The sequence below is a fragment of the Equus przewalskii genome, chromosome 10 (assembly GCF_037783145.1).
Source record: "Equus przewalskii isolate Varuska chromosome 10, EquPr2, whole genome shotgun sequence".
Classification (NCBI taxonomy): Eukaryota; Metazoa; Chordata; class Mammalia; order Perissodactyla; family Equidae; genus Equus; species Equus przewalskii.
This window is the reverse complement of record NC_091840.1, coordinates 43,302,557-43,319,252: the sequence shown is the minus strand read 5'-3', so window position 1 is coordinate 43,319,252 and position 16,696 is coordinate 43,302,557. Positions and strand designations below refer to the sequence as shown.

The 16,696-nt window shown below is 39.5% G+C and overlaps 1 protein-coding gene and 2 non-coding genes across 10 annotated transcripts in view; all 3 read left to right on the top strand.

Moving 5' to 3' along the window:
* The window catches only part of SSH2 (slingshot protein phosphatase 2), a 241,923-nt gene that overhangs the window by 181,731 nt on the left and 43,496 nt on the right, over positions 1-16,696 (top strand). For 5 of the 8 annotated variants that reach the window (XM_070562810.1, XM_070562806.1, XM_070562808.1 and 2 more), the window contains 3 exons: positions 8,489-8,610; positions 13,673-13,741; positions 14,526-14,591. In XM_070562810.1, the coding sequence (XP_070418911.1) occupies positions 8,489-8,610; positions 13,673-13,741; positions 14,526-14,591 (257 nt within the window). The remainder of the gene's footprint in view (positions 1-8,488; positions 8,611-13,672; positions 13,742-14,525; positions 14,592-16,696) is intronic. The other 3 variants (XM_070562813.1, XM_070562807.1, XM_070562809.1) reach the window with 1 other exon arrangement.
* LOC139074206 (small nucleolar RNA U2-19) lies at positions 2,453-2,532 on the top strand. The gene has a single exon (XR_011523744.1). It is a non-coding gene; the product is annotated as a small nucleolar RNA U2-19 (small nucleolar RNA).
* LOC139074204 (small nucleolar RNA U2-30) lies at positions 2,682-2,751 on the top strand. Its single transcript, XR_011523742.1, has one exon. It is a non-coding gene; the product is annotated as a small nucleolar RNA U2-30 (small nucleolar RNA).

Genomic DNA, 16,696 nt, shown 5'->3' with positions numbered 1-16,696 from the left:
TTGATGATCAGGCCTCTCTGAACTCTGTGGTAATTACTGATTCTTCATTCACTTAATAATTCTCTGTTTAAATTCTGTCCTTTTCTCCCCTCGAATGCCGCCTCTGTCACCTTCTCGACATGGCCACTAATTTTTGTTGAGAAATTTATTTTGAAATTTAAAGCAATTGAAATAAGAAATCCTTACATAATTGTTTTATATCCTAATCCTAAAAGTAACATTATACCCTTATGTAAACCTTGTCTAAATATTTTGATATACTTCTATCTTAAACACTTCTTTCTAAGTGAATAAAGTGGGATATAGTTCTTACAGCATTAATATTCTAAAGCAGTGATACTCAAACCTTAAAGTGATCAGAATCACCTGCAGAGCTCTGTTAACCTGCCGTTTGCTGGACTCCACCCACAGAGTTTGATTTGGGCTTAGGGAGGTAGTGATAATTTGCATTTTTAGCAAGTTTCCAAGTGATGCTGATACTGCTGGTCCAGGAGTCACGCTTTGAGAACAACTCTTAAAACCTGTAATAACAGTCACTTGCACATACTAGATGTCCAATAGATAGTTGTTGATAGTTTCCAAAAATTGTGTGATTTGGTAGAGCTAAAGCTGAGGTCTATCATCACTCACTTTACCTTTTTCTCATTGAGAACCTTCTGGAGTTTGGATTGCACTTCTAAATGTTAAAATAATTTTAATCACAGGAGACTTGGGAGAGCATTAAGGAAGCAGTTAGGAAGGCAGAGTTGGCAATTAAATTTTTTCTTTCCCGGCTAAAATATGCAGCTTCAGCTGCTTTACATTTATAAAATATGAATTCAGAAAATGCAACTGACGCCTCTGAATTAATTCAGAATTCAAATGACAGCCATTTTACAGTTTTGAATTGTTACACACACATAGTCATTATGTTTCAGATTATTGAGTGAGTCATCTTCAAGAAAATGAGTGAATACATTGTGTGACTTTGGACAAATTAGCGCTTTTCTAACTGAAAGGAGTATTTGTAGACTCAAAGCAAAGCCTTTTGTTTTGAGTTAAATTTGGAATGCTAAAACTCTCATCCTGGGGCTTGCACATAAGGTTAAAAGTTTGATAGTCAGCTGAAAGTCCTGCCTTTATTTTTTTCTAGTAACTCAACAACAAATAAAGGCACCAAATCCCACATTTTGCTTTAGCGTTGAAGACAGGAGCAAACCAATTTTTCCTCCAGGGAAGCTCTGCTTTCCAAATACAGTCTCAAGCATTAGCTTTAGTACTTAGGAAAACCATAGCTGATATAAAATGAAGACAGTGATTTTATAGTACTCTTGCACATTGTCAAAGACCCTTTTAATAAAAAATAGTCTGAGAAATTAAGAACTCTCCTGACATTTGAAGTAACTTCACCTGATGACCTTAACTAGAACTGAGGAGCTGATAAGGTACAAAGAGGTGTTTTTGAGTACTTTGCAGGAAAGTTTAAGAAAATAAGGAGTTTTCTGTTTTTGTTTTTTATAGTTCATTGATTTTTTTTTCCAAAAAAGAAAATGGGTTTATTTTTTCTAAATATAAATTTTTTTTTTAAAATCAGACAATACATAAAGATATAAAGAGAAAAGTAAAAATCACTTTGTATCCTAAACTCTGAGAAAACCATTCTTAGCAATTTGGATAAGTGCCCTTCCAGTCTTTTGTGTATGTGTATGTATGTGTAAGAGTATGTGTCAGGGGCCGGCCCTGTGGCCGAGTGGTTAAGTTTGCTGGCTCCACTTCAGTGGCCCAGCGTTCACTAGTTCAGATCGTGGGCACAGACCTGAGCACTACTGATCAAGCCATGCTGTGCAGCATCCCACATAGAAGAACTAGAATGACTTACATCTAGGATATACAACTATGTACTGGGGCTTTGTGTCAGATTCTCTGAGATTGACTTTTATTGAAGTAGATCAATAATCAAAATGGCCAAATCTTGAAATATAATGATGTACACCTGAAATTTATACAATGTTATAAATCAGTGTTATCTCAATAAAAATTAAAAATTTTAAAAATATATACTTTCTTATAGAAAAGTAAAATAAAATAATCAGTTGTAGGGGTGGCCTGGTGGCGTAGTGGTTAAGTTTGCACACTCTGCTTCAGCAGCCTGGGGCTCACAGATTCAGATCCTGGTCGTGGACCTAGCCCCACACGTCAAGCCATGCTGTGGCAGCATCCCACATAAAATAGAGGAAGATTGGCACAGATGTTAGCTCAGTGACAATGTCCCTCAAGCAAAAAGAAGATTGGCAACAGCTGTTAGCTGGGAGCTAATCTTCCTCACAAAGAAAAATAATCAGTTATACTAAATTTGTCAATGTGGCTTAAATTGTTTAAGAAAATTTTATTATTAATATGTATCCATCTATGTCTAACACTTGTTTAAAGTTTATTAAATACATGTATAATAAATTGAGCATTTAATTTAAAAAAATGAAAAAGAAAATAGCCAAATCTAAGTATTAGAAGAGCTTCTAGTCTACCTGATGTATGATCTCTGTAGTTCTGAAAAACAAAAGTATAAAGTGATTTAAAGCAATGAGGGCTGGTGGGGATGGGTGTGTGCATCTGTTTATAAAGGTGACACTGGTAACTGAGGACTTCCTGATGGATGAATGAGATTGGGGGGGATGTGTGTATATGAAAGCCTAATCAGTTCAGAGCAATGATGGAAAGATTTTACTACTGATCTTTATATCTGTGAAGGTTTCTACACTTAATCTAAGCTCAGAATTGAAAGGAAAAAACAGTATGTCAGAAATAGCACTTTTTTTTTTCAAAAATGAGAGAAAAATATAAATGCTGTTTTATAATCTACTTTCTTCACACTTTATCATGGATATTCTTTCCATGTCAGTAAATAAATCTGTTTTTAATGGCTACACAGAATATAGTTCATAGATTTTTTTAACTTAAGACTTTCATAGATAGATTTAAAAAAATAAAATCCAGAGACTCTCTCAAGCTCCCTTTTTTGTTTGTTTGTTTGTTTTGGTGAGGAAGGTTAGCCCTGAGCTAACATCTGTGCCAGTCTTCCTCACTGTGTATGTGGGATGCCTCCACAGCATGGCTGATGAGTGGAGTAGGTCCATACCCGGGATCCGAACCCTCAAACCCGGGCCATCGAAGCAGAGTGTGCAAAACTTTAACCATTTGACCATGGGACTGGGCCCTGAAGCTCTGTTTCTTTTGAAGACAGTGTTCTTTAGTTTATTAGTGTCACATCTGAAGTCTATTTTGATTTTAAATATTGACTGTGCTTTGTTTTCTTGGCTAGAATTTAATATTTACATACTTTTGAAACGTTTCTTTCTGATGGATTAGGTGAGCTACCTGTCTAGACGTTGGGGCTTTATAATGTGGCTTTCCTGAGAATAAACATTGCATGCAGGGGCGTAATGTAAGACTCTTGGTGAAAAAAAAATTAGAGGCAAAGGTATGGTGTAAGTTTAAGGAGGAGTACCTCCTGATGTTGGATGATGCTGAGGAGAGAAGTTACTCTATCAGGTGGTGTTTGTGAACTGCTTGTAATCAGATTAAGCGTTTAAATTAGTTACTGAGGGAAGTTTTAACATCGTTCTTCGATAGATGAGCTTTGAAAACAAGTTGGGTTCTTCTCTCTCAGAAATACAGCAAAGGAAGGAGCTGGCTTCTCGGGCCTGCCTCAGCCTTAGGATTGCTGGACCCAGTTCACCTGAAACCTGTCATAGGATTCCAAATGTGGGCAGTAAATGGACTTTCTTGGAATCATTTTCTCAGTTGCAATTGCTGCCAAGTTTTAAGATCCAAAATATTGTTTAGTTTGGACAATCAGAATAAACTTCAGTAGTATCCTTTTCACTGAGAACTTGAGTTAGTCAGTCAGATGCATCTGAATCGTTGTCTTATTCCAGTCATCCAGTCCATGTAAGTTCTGGAGACTGAGGAAACATTGGAATTGCTGCCAATTCTAATATTAAGGTATTATGTACAAACTGCCATTTTAAATTAGATTTCTCTGATTGGCTGGAAGAATTAAATTAGATTATCAGATATTTTTAACCTTCCCCTTGACAGAGGAATATGCAGTAAACCTCAAACCAGCGTGGATATTAGGTTTTTCTTTATGCTCTGGCTCTTAAAATTTTGTTTAATTCCTTAACCTAGAATCTTGAAGCTTAAAAGGAATTTTCAAACCTCAGGTCCATTCCCTGGCATTGCAGAATTTTTTCCTATAAAAAATTTCATCTCATCCCTTTAATTAGGATATAGGTGTTGAATTAATGTCATGGCTGCTAACCCCCTGATTAAAGCTCTACTTCCCTTTAGTAAGAATTTAGTAACTACTGTAGGTACTGTCTAGAAGTCCACAATCAAATCCCAAGACCTCTAAATGCTATTCTTCCATCTAAGAAGCTTAAAGTGACTGAATGTGTGAAGCGCCTGTTACTGAAGCCTAAGTTGGTGTGAGAGGACTGGGGCCTCTCCCACTGGGTTTGGGATCTTCTCTTGTGATTAGATTGAGCAAGGGAGGGCCAAACCTTTGAAATGCTCTTGATTTCATAAATAAATAAACAAACGCCTTGCTTTTTAAAGAGACAACTCATGTTTGCACTGACTATCACAAAGAAACTCTTGCTGCCCACCTGCTAACTTGGCCTGATAACTTGTATGATAGGTATTATTTATAGAGGTTATTTTTTTTCCTTTTATCAGCTTCACTTAGCCAATCAGTTGCCACTGGCTGGTGTAGAAGCTGTGGATAAATTATCAGAAGCACAGTTCAGTTGTTCCTGTGCCATTTGTTTTTGAGCCTTGCCAGAAATTCTCAGAGCCTTGACAGTGGATAAAAGAGCTTGTAATGTATGCAGGAAACTGAACAGTTAGCTCAGAGCTTGCCAAGGCAAGCCAAAGTTTAGATGTGTAATAATATCTGAGATCTCGTTTATAAGAAATTCTAGTTTACCTGCACCAGGTTTCTGGTTAAATATTTTGTGGAGTGTTTCTAGAAGCAGAGTCAGTGCTGCCTCCCAGTCATGCTCATGTGCATTTACTACTGTCCATAGCTCTAGGTATGCAATGCTCACTTGGTCGTGCCCCACTAGGACTAACCCTTCATCCATTAAATATTAGTTCCTTTAAGCTTCCTACAGGAGGATTTGGTATGAAATGCTCTTTTACTTAGGGAACGTGGAGTCAGCAATACAGCTCTCTACATTGTGTGCTTGGAATCAGAATGGTGGGCATTATGTTTTTGTTGTATCAGCTCTTATTAGAAACAAGCTTTAATGTGACCACTTCCTCTGTTCATGCTTCCCCAGCTTTTCGTAGGAGTATCAGAATGGAGACAAAAAGATAGCCATGGGACTCTCACCTCTGCCTTGCTAAATGGGTCATTTGAGCTGTGTAACTCTGTCTCTTTTTCCTTTGCCTGGCTGCTTTGGAATAGTGACAGAGTTAAGGGGAAGGAAACTCCAAGAAGAGGAGCACTTGAAAGAATTCCAAATAGAAATTTCTGACAAATTCCTTGAGCCAGAACTGTTTCTCTTCTGAGATAAGGAACAGGGGGCATTTTTTACAGAGGAAATTGCCTGCCTGCAGTGCACATTTTCCTGGATTTTCATTAGCAGATAAAAAGAAGGCTAGACTAGACTTGACACTCTCTGAGGGCAGGGACCATGTCTGTCTTCCTTGAATCCTCAGCACTTGAGCTCTGATTGTTTACACAGTAGATGTATAGTAAATATTTGACTGAATGTTGACTGGAAGCCATTTTATTTTATTTTGCAAGTTTCTAAAGTATCTATTTGAGCTTCTTATAAAGAAAATTCCCAAACATATAAAGTAGAAAATATGTCTTCATGAACCCATTAGCCAGTTTTAATAACCATCAACATTTCACCAGATTTCTTTCATCTTTCCCCCCTTTCAGATTTCCCCACTTTTTTCTTTCTTTGTTGCAACATTTTTTTTTTCCTTTTTCTCCCCAAAGCCCCCCGAGACATAATTGTATACTTTTAGTTGTGGGTCCTTCTGGCTGTGGCATGTGGGGCACCACCTCAGCATGGCCTGATGAGCAGTGCCATGTCTGCGCCCAGGATCCGAACCGGTGAAACCCTGGGCTGCCAAAGTGGAGCGTGCGAACTTAGCCACTCGGCCACGGGGCAGCCCCTGGAACATTTTCTTTAAACCACTTTATTGAGGTATAAGTGACTTACAAAAAGTTACACATATTTAATATATACAATTTGATGAGTTTGGAGATAAGTATATACTCATGAAATCATCACAGTCTATGCCATACACACATCCATCACCTCCAGAAGTTTCCTCCAACTTTCTCTATTTATTATTATCATCATCATAAGAACACTTAAAATAAGAGCTGCCCTCTTCGCAAATTTTTTTAATAGACAATTTTTTTAGAGCAGTTTTAGGTTCGCAGCAAAATTGAACAGGAGATGCAGACATTTCCCATATACCCTCCATCCCTACTCATGCATAACCTCCCCCATTATTGCCATCCTCCACCAGAGCTGTACTTTTCTTACAATTGGTGGACCTACATTGACACATCATTATTCTTCAAAGTCCATAGTTTACATTAGGGTTCACTTTTTTTTTTTTTTTTTAAAGATTGGCACCTAGGCTAACAACTGTTGCCAATCTTCTTTTTTTTTTTTTTTTAAGGATTAGCACCTGGGCTAACAACTGTTGCCAATCTTTTTTTATTTTTTTCTGCTTTATTTCCCAAATCCCCCCGTACATAGTTGTATATCTTAGTTGCAGGTCCTTCTAGTTGTGGGATGCGGGACGCCGCCTCAACGTGGCCTGACGAGTGGTGCCATGTCCGAACCCTGGGCCGCTGCAGCAGAGCGCGCGAACTTAACCACTCAGCCACAGAGCCGGCCCCAAGGGTTCACTCTTGGTGTTGTATATTCTGTGGGTTTTGACAAATGTATAATGACATGTATCCATCACTGTGGTATCATACGGAGTAGTTTCACTTTCTTAAAAATTCTCTGTCCCTTCCCTAACTCCTGGCAACTACTGATCTTTTTACTGACTCTATAATTTTGTCTTTTCCAGAATGTCGTATAGTTGGAAGCACAGTATCTACCCTCTTCAGAGTGACTTCTTTCACTTAGTAATTTGCATTTAAGATTCCTCCATGTCACTTCATGTCTTGATAGCTTCTTTCTTTCTTTTTTTTTTTTTAAAGATTGGCACCTGAGCTAACAACTGTTGCCAATCTTTTTTTTTTTTTTTCCTGCTTTATCTTCCCAACCTCCCCCCGCCCCGTACATAGTTGTATATCTTAGTTGCAGGTCCTTCTGGTTGTGGGATGTGGGACGCTGCCTCAACGTGGCCTGACGAGTGGTGCCATGTCCGCACCCAGGATCCGAACCCTGGGCCGCCACAGCGGAGCTCACGAACTTAACCGCTGGGCCACGGAGCCAGCCCCAGCTTCTTTCTTTTTAATGCTGAATAATATTGCACTGTCTAGCTGTGCCACAGTTTATCCATTTACCTACTGAAGGACATCTTGGTTGCTTCCCATTGTTGGAACATTTCTAAGTAAAACTTGGACACCATGTCATTTCATTCCTTTAAGAAAAAGGCATAACCACAATGCCATTATCACACTAACAGTAGATCTTTAAGACCCTGTCCATGTTCAGATTTTCTGAAGGCCCTTTTAAAATATCATAAATAAGCAATAAATAAAAAGTTTTTGACAAAAAATAATATAAGCTTCTGAAAAAGCAATTTGTTTCAGTATCATTGAAACTAAAGAAGAAAATCTTGTAGGGTGTAATCTGTAACAATTAGTTTGCTTCATGTTATAGTTGTTGGGGTACTTGCACCTGTGAGTCCGCTGCTCGTGTTCGTACCTCACACCTCACATTTCCCCTCTTCAATCTTTAGAATATGCCCTAGCAATTGATATTATTATAAATTATGCTAGTAGGAAACATTCCTTGAGCATTTACTATATGCCATGCGTTGTACTTTACATGCATTATTTCTTATGATTCCTACAGCCTGATGGGATAGGTATTATTTCTCCCTCCAATTAATTTAGTGACTTACTGAAGGTTTCATAGTTAATACATGAGCTGGGATTTGAATTTAGTTCTCCTAACTGCTGGCTCTGCCGTCTCCCTGCCTATGCTTTAAGATACTGACTTAAAAAGTGTTGAATGGGGGCTGGCCCCATGGCCAAGTGGTTAAGTTCACGCGCTCCGCTGCAGGCGGCCCAGTGTTTCGTTGGTTCGAATCCTGGGCGCGGACATGGCACTGCTCATCAGACCACGCTGAGGCAGCGTCCCACATGCCACAACTAGAAGAACCCACAACGAAGAATACACAACTATGTACCGGGGGGCTTTGGGGAGAAAATGGAAAAAAAAAAAAAAAAAAGTGTTGAATGATCTGAAATTGACCTTCACATTTCTTAGTTTCTCTGTTGTCTGTTAACCTCCAGGCTGTAAGACTAGAAAGTACGTACCAGAATCGAACACGCTATATGGTAGTGGTTTCAACTAATGGTAGACAAGACACTGAAGAAAGCATCGTCCTAGGAATGGATTTCTCCTCTAATGACAGGTATGTACCACAAAAGGAAGGGTGAGGAAACTCCTTTTTAATTAACCTATTCCACTTGCCTTTTGAGTTATCACAGAAACATCTTATGCAGTTCTACTCTTAAAATTCAATGCATAAAACTAGAGAAAACAAAGGTATCTTAGTCACACAGTCTTGAGAGATGAAAATGATGAGTGAATGTCTTTGGTTATGTGTTCTAATTTACCACTATTCCTTACCTTCTTCTCATCTTTAGGTGGTAATGATATAAAGCAAATGGTTTAAACTCATATCTCCAGGGGAAAAAGCTGCCTTTTCTTTGCAGTCCACTTTATTTTAAGCGGTAATGATTCACTTTGGTGATTCGAGGGCACGTACCCTGTGATAGTGCACCAATGGCTCCTGGGTTCAAAAAGAGCCCACTTTAACTTCAAGCTCTTATATTTATTCATGGCCTTGCTTTTACCAAATGTTATACTTCCTTTTTTCTTCTTCTGATTTAAAAATGGGGAGAAAATGATTCTTTCAACTCAAAACAGAACCTTTGATAATCATGCAGGTTTGGCTTTAGTGGCACTTTACATCCTGTGATTAAAGATACCATATATCACACTAGACCTGGCTTTTTTGTGTCCCTAAGGTTCGTTGCTTTCGTTTTTTATTTTGCCACCTTTTCTGGAGAAACCTTGAGAAGACTGTGGAATGTGGCTGCTAAGCAGATCTTTGCACTCTAGATAATAAGCCTCAGGAAATCCTGCCAGATGTCTCAAGCGTCGACTTCCTGGTTCAGGACTAGAATGGAACTGTGGAGTAGCTAGGGGTGTGCCTCAGGCCTGGAAGAATTTAGCCACAAAGAGAAGAGGAGACTGGGAGTTATTCTGCTTGTCCTGATTTTGAGAGGAAGAGAATCACGTTGTCACTAGAGAGTTTCCCAAACTAGTGTTTGCCTGAGATTGGACATAGCAGTCAAGCTGAAAATGATTTGTGGGTTTACAAGGATCACAAGGCCAGAGTTGTTACCTTGTATACCATTTACAGCCTTTAATTGTATGCTCTGAAACTACACAGGCTTGTAAACCACATTTAGGAAGCTTTTTGTCCTGCATGGTTTTAACCTCTGGTGTTAGCTTAGCAACAGACCTTTCAGTAAACATTTATCCTGTAAGAGCTCCTACCTTGCCTACGTACGTTAGTATTTTACATGATCTCCGATTTGGATTTTTATCTGGCTCTGTACTGACCAGTACGGTAGCCACTAACCACATTATGACTGTTTAAATAAATTAAAATTAAATAAAATTAAAATTCCATTTCCTCAGTCACAACTAGCCACATTTCAAGTACTTTAGCTGTATGTGGCTGGTGCCTACCATACTGAACAGCACATGTGTAGAGCATTTAACGGCGTTGCAGAAAGTTCAGTTGGACAGCACTGTTCTGGATCTTACATCCTTTCTTTGGTTCTCCCTACTCCTCCCTTGGAAACCCCGTAAAACAGGAACTGGGGCTGCATGGAAACTTCTCATGAGAGAGAGGGCGACAACTTCAGATTCTCCTGACTCAGAGTGTGAGAAACCAGATGTCTAATCTTATCTCCTTTACTTTGTCCTAAACATTCCCAGAAAGGTTAACATGAGTGCCCAGTAATTAATCCTCGATGAACTGTATCTATGTTCAGTAATAGTCCTGCTGGAATCGTCTGACCAACAAAAGGAAATTTTAGTTTATGGAAGACAAAATATGATATGAAAAGCTATAAAACTAGTTTTCATTCTTTTTGGTAAACTTGATATTAATATCCCATACATCCTTTGTTTGACTGAGCAACCTGGACAGTAAGGAAATGCTGCCCACTGTAGAATACTGGTGTTCAAGTAACCTAGTATCATTTCTATCTCAATTGCTGTTGAAGAAATTTGTATCATTTTATATCTGAGAATATAAAAAGTTAATGTTTCAAAACGTGTTAAACCCAGATTGTTCATGACATACTCTTCCCAAGTAGTTCTCACGGTATGTTATAGCCAATTCATTTAGCCTATTTACAAATTCTTTGAGTATTGTGTTATATTTTAAGTAATAAAATTCTTAATATACAGTATAACCTGGGTTTCCAAATTGCATTGGAAATACTTCAAGTTATAAAATAATAGAGCTTTATGATGATGTTTTATAATTTTTGTACTCCCAGCATCTTGAAATGTCTGGCAAATATAGGCACTCAGTAAATATTTGTTGAATGAGATGAGTATCTATTAAAATAAGTACCTATAGGGGCCAGCCCAGTGGCAGAACTGTTAAATTCACATGCTCCACTTCAGTGGCCCAGGGTTTGCCTGTTCGCATCCCAGGTGCAGACCTATGCACTGCTTGTCAAGCCATGCTGTGATGGCCATCCCACATATGAAAAAGGAGAGGAAGATGGGCACAGATGTTAGCTCAGGGCCAATCTTCCTCAGCAAAAAAAAAGGAGGATTGGTGTTGGATGTTAGCTCAGGGCTAATCTTCCTCCAAAAAAAAAAGTACCTATACTTTAATGGACAAAAATCTCATGAGACTCAAGGTAAACCTGATTAAAATACTGGCTGTGTCTAATTCAGGCCTCTTTCCTGTTGTGTGAAAAAGCTACTTCTTAATATAAAAAAAGATTCTGACCTGAATACAAGCTGAAATACAAGCTGAGTACAAGCTGAAAAAGCAGTGTTTGGGTCCTACATATCATTGTCAGTTGTCCAAGTTTGACTGGTGTCCGGTCACAAGCTGGTAGATCGTACTTTCTTGGACCTTTTGTATCTTCTTCTGTAGTTACTTAATTTCTAGATTTGTCACTTACGCTATCAACCTTTCATATTTATAACCAAATTATACTTGTTGCTGGGAACCTGGCCAAGCACTCTCTAAAAAGAAAAAAAACTGCTCGAAAAATAACCCCATTATTATTTGAAAATGGGAAGCCATTTTCAAGTTTTCCTTGTACTCACCTCATCTACTCAACAGAAATAGTGGTGGAGCTATCTTGCTCCCTCCCAGGCCCTGGCATGAACTGTGCATCTGGAGTTCAGGCCCAGGGTCCCAATGTCCATAAGCTGTTCCACTCTTGACTTGAATCTCCTGAACTCTGGAATCACTAGTGGAGTATTGAGTAGCACAGGCCAGCACATGCAGTGTGAAGTATCAGACACAGCCCAACGAGGGAATGGCCTTCGTTAGCCCTGCAGTGACTCCAACAGTGAAAGCTTGGTGTTCCTCATGTTGTTTTTAATGCATTTTTGTAATATCCTCCCCGCCAAAATCACTTTCAGTCATATTAGAGTGCCCACTGCAGATTCATATTCAACATTTGTTTTACATGACAATACATTCATATATATAGTTTCACTTTAAATATTTTAAATTTTTATGATCACCCTATAAGGGTAAGTAGTGTTATTATGTTTTAGGCACTGTTGTACACATTTTTGGATGTGTTAACTAATTTAATCTTCAAAACAGCCCAATAAAGAAAGTTGGAGTTTTTGGTTTTTGGTTTTTTTTGCTGAGGAAGATCCACCCTGAGCTAACATCTGTTGCCAGTCTTCCTCTTTTTGCTTGAGGAAGATTCGCCTTGAGCTAACGCCAGGCCAGTCTTCATCTATTTTGTATCAGGGTTGCCGCCACAGCATGGTACACACCCGGGATCCGAACCTGCAAATCCAGGCCACTGAAGTGGAACACACCAAACCCAACCACTAGGCCTCAGGGCTGGCCCCAAAGAATGTATTTTTATCCCACTTTTGCAGATGAGGAAACCGGAGCACAAAGCAATTACATAAGTTGCCCAAAATTGTACAGTTAGTGCCAGAACCCAGGTTCCAAAGCCCATGTGACTCCAGAGCCGCAGCTCTTAACTGTGTACTTCGCTGCTCACCTCCCACCTCCAGGGTTCTTTCTGCTATGCCATGCTGCTTTTCCCAATATATTGGCAGGGAGAGGGTGTAGGAGCCTTTGGAAGACTGGATGTAGGGGAAAAATTGTTTATGGCAGCCCTGAGGAAAGAAAGCGGCAAAGGTCTGGGTAGGTTACAGTTGTCCAGATAAGTGGTGTGATAGAGACACAGTTGCGAGTCCATGGCTTCCTATCCCAACCTGTTGCATTAACTTAGAGCTAATTTCCTCCCTGGGACAGTGTGTGATTTAAATAGTATTTTAATATGCCATACTGGGGCTACCCTTTGATTGGTTGTTGACAATCCTGTTCATGCTGTACCTCAGCAGTGCTAGTTCAGTGCACAGTTATTAAGTACTGTTTGATTTATTTCAGTTGTGTTGTGTCTAATTTGTCTCTCTAACTTGATCACAAGCCATTAACAATTACTTTTTTACCTATTGTAATTTCCTTTCCCTTTTAGACTAGTGAGTGTGTTGTGGTGTTCAATAAATCTCTGTAAACCTCAGAATTAGAATTGAGCAAATCACATATTCAGAGGTCTTCCACAACCAGCAATTGTTCTTGGAATTAGAAGTAATTCTTGGAGTTGAGTTGGGTGCTGTGACCTTGGGCTGAGACCTGCCAGCCACAAATCAGCAGCTTGGACAGTGGCCGTTGGCAATACAGGGAATTCAGTCAATAACTTTTCTTTGTTAAATGTATGAGGACCTAACTAACCACCTGATGAGAACAGCTCCTGAGCACATACATTGGATTAATAATATTATGACAGGGCCGGCCCAGAGGCACAGCGGTTAAGTGCGCACGTTCCACTTGCCCGGGGTTCGCCGGTTTGGATCCCGGGTGCAGACATGGCACCACTTGGCAAGCCATGCTGTGGCAGGCATCCCACATATAAAGTAGAGGAAGATGGGCACAGATGTGAGCTCAGGGCCAGTCTTCCTCAGCAAAAAGAGGAGGATTGGCGGCAGCTGTTAGCTCAGGGCTAATCTTCCTCAAAAATAATAATAATAATATGACAGAAATTTCCCCTCTCTAACACTTACGGCAAAACTTAGAGCTTAGGCCTTATCCTTTGTGTTGAAAGAGTTAACAAACAAAGAACTGCTTCCTAGAGTAACAGGGAGTAACTGACGAACTGTTTCTTGTCTTGCAGTAGCACTTGTACCATGGGCTTAGTCCTGCCTCTCTGGAGTGACACCCTAATTCATTTGGATGGTGATGGGTAAGAGCTTTCCCTTTTTACTCTCCTAGAGAAGGCCAAGTGGTGGGGTTCCATCTTAGTGCCGATTCATTCAGCTGAATGAAGGCCCAGTGTGCCCAACTGAACTGTCATGTCAGCAGCTCAATGAGTCCTTTTAAACTCCTGTTTTGTAAAGTGGAATGAAAATACAACTTGCCAGAGCCTCTCACTTTTGTTCTTCTAGGCTGACTATGGTAAGAATCCAAACAAAGAAGAGCTAGTTTGTTGGCTCACTCTTTAATCTGAGCATGTGGGACTGTTGCAATGCTCTCCCAGAGGATGATATGTTCTGTTTCAAATAACCTCTTGCTGCCTCTGCCAGCTGTCAGCCTACAGTATAACCCCTTTCCCGTGCCAGTTCCTTCCAGTGACCCTCCACCCCCACCTCCTGGTGTTTTTAGAATGTGTCCCCAAGAGACTAAGATGTTTCCTCCAGTTTATAAAACCAGGGTCAGGTTTACTAAGAACCCATAAGACTTCCAAATAGAAATATACAGCAGAACAGTTTGTCCCTAGCTACAGCTGGGAAACTACATAATTCCTTGACTCCAATGTGAGAATCTATTCATTTTGCTTGGTAGATAAAATCAGACAATTTGTTGAAGCTTTTTAGTCAAGTCCTATACTCTAGTTAACTTCTATATAAAGTGCCTGATGGTTCCCTCTACAGAGCCAACAGTTGCTAGCCTGGGAAATGACCTTGAAAACTCATAACTGAAATAACCTCTCATTTGTGGATTTTTGTCTCAATCTCTTTTTTCTTTAGAGGGTTCAGTGTATCAACAGATAACAGAGTCCACATATTCAAACCTGTATCTGTGCAGGCAATGTGGTAAGAGGACTTTTAATATCTCTATGAAATTTTTTTTAATGCTATTCGAGCAATATTTTATAAAAAGTAGTATTTGAAATGGTACAGTTCTCTTTGAAAATGCTGTACGATCTGTTTATGTGTATAGGATTTTGTGTGATCTGTTTGTTTGGCCATCATAGTTAAAGATGACCTAGAAGTTCAATTTTCAAATTATTACAATGGAAGACCCTTGAGCATTGATGAACAAGTGAAATTCAGAGGTGTTCTCAGACTCTGGAAGATACCTGATGGATCAGATTGCCAGCTGGAATTGAGTTTTATAGGAAGACTTTGACCAAGTTAGTCAGTAGCAGTCTAGAGCCAAGTCTAGAACATCACAATGCCACCAAGCGTTACTTTCAATTTCTTAAGGTAATCGGGGTTAGCATTGCTAGAGTTACAGTAATAGGTAGTTCCCATTTAAATTGCTGGCGACTATGTGCATAATGCAAATAAAGCCCAGAAAAAACATTGTAGTTGTTAATAACTGTCAGCTGGTATACTGACACTTTTGGGTTGCTTACCATGTGTGTCAGGCATAGTGCCTAGTGCTTTACGTGGGTTACATCTCATCATGACACCAACTCCCCAAAATAGTATTATTGGCTCCTTATTATGGATGAGAAAACTGAGGTTTTGGAGGTTTTGGAGTTATGAGGTAACATAACTGGCCTGAGAGTATCTCTTCCATTTAAACAGACTGTATTCTCATTCTCTTGTTCTAGATTATCTAGAAAAATGATCTAATATAACCAGAGAACGATGTGACTTTAAGATTCCAAGTCCATCCCTCAGTCAGAGATTTGAATTTGAGTTCCTTGTTCAGTTGCCTGTTCCATAAAGGAAGTTCCCAGGAGGAGCAGAAAGGACAGAATGCAAGCCTAACCAGAAATAAAGGAGCCAGAGAAGGACTCCAGGGAGATGGTTTATCCCTGAATAACAAGATTGATAGGCTTGAGGTGGGTGGGGTCCTGAAACAGTCAGCTGAACAATTAACAGTCTTGTCCTTTCGTGCAGAGTAATTGAGGTAAGACAAAGTTTCAAGTCATGTGTTTTAGACCAGATTTTTAGATTTAGGGCATATTTCACAGATAAATTTCTCGTGGAAAACTTATGACCTCCTTTGACTACGGCTCAGTTAAAAGTAACTGACCTGTCTATTCTCAGGCACCAAGTAAAACTGAACAGCGTAAGTCCCATAAATGACAGTGTTTTCAGTTATATTTTGGGAAGGAGTAGAAAACAGTCTTAATTCTTAAGACAGTGAAGATTCAAGTAATACTTAGATCAAGCTTTAATGTTCTAAAGTAGACTGAGTAGTCCTAGCTCTGTTAGCTTATTGCAGAATAAACTTTTTCTTCATGTACCACATGGGTAGTAGTGAACTGAAAGTCAGAGGGAAAAGAATACATAATGTATGGATCAAAGCTGCATTTAGACCAGGTGTTTCCTTCACAGGAAGGTGGTTACTGCAGCCTCCCACTCCTTTGTGCAGCTGAAGGATCTGAGGCGGCTAAGACTGGAGTGAATTTTAGGGCACTTGCACCAGACACTTGTGGCATATGCTTTTGAAGCATGTGTTTCCCGGATGAAGAAAACATGCGTTGAGTATCTTGTACATTGCCCTAAGTTGGCCCTTACCTTTGAATCTGTGTAGTGAAACTGAAATTCACTGAGAGTTCTCTGAGAATTTGACTGACTTCTCTGAGACCGTGGCTTACTTTGAGTAATAGAAAGCATTTTAAAAGATTCCATAACTTAGTTTTTAAGGAAAAATTTGTTTCCCTAATAAAAAGAGACTGGCATGGTTCTCCCTTATCAAATTGATAATGATTTTATTTTATCTCTTTTTTTTATTTTTTAAATTTATTTATTTATTTTTTTGGTAAGGAAGATTGGCCCCAAGCTAACATCTGTGCCAGTTTCCTCTATTTTGTATATGGGACACGGCCGCAGCATGGCTTGATGAGCAGTGTATAGGTCCGCACCTGGGATCCCAACCCATGAACCCCAGGCCACCAAAGCGGAGCACACGAACTTAACCACTACATCACCGGGCCAGCCCCTAACAATTTTATTTTTTA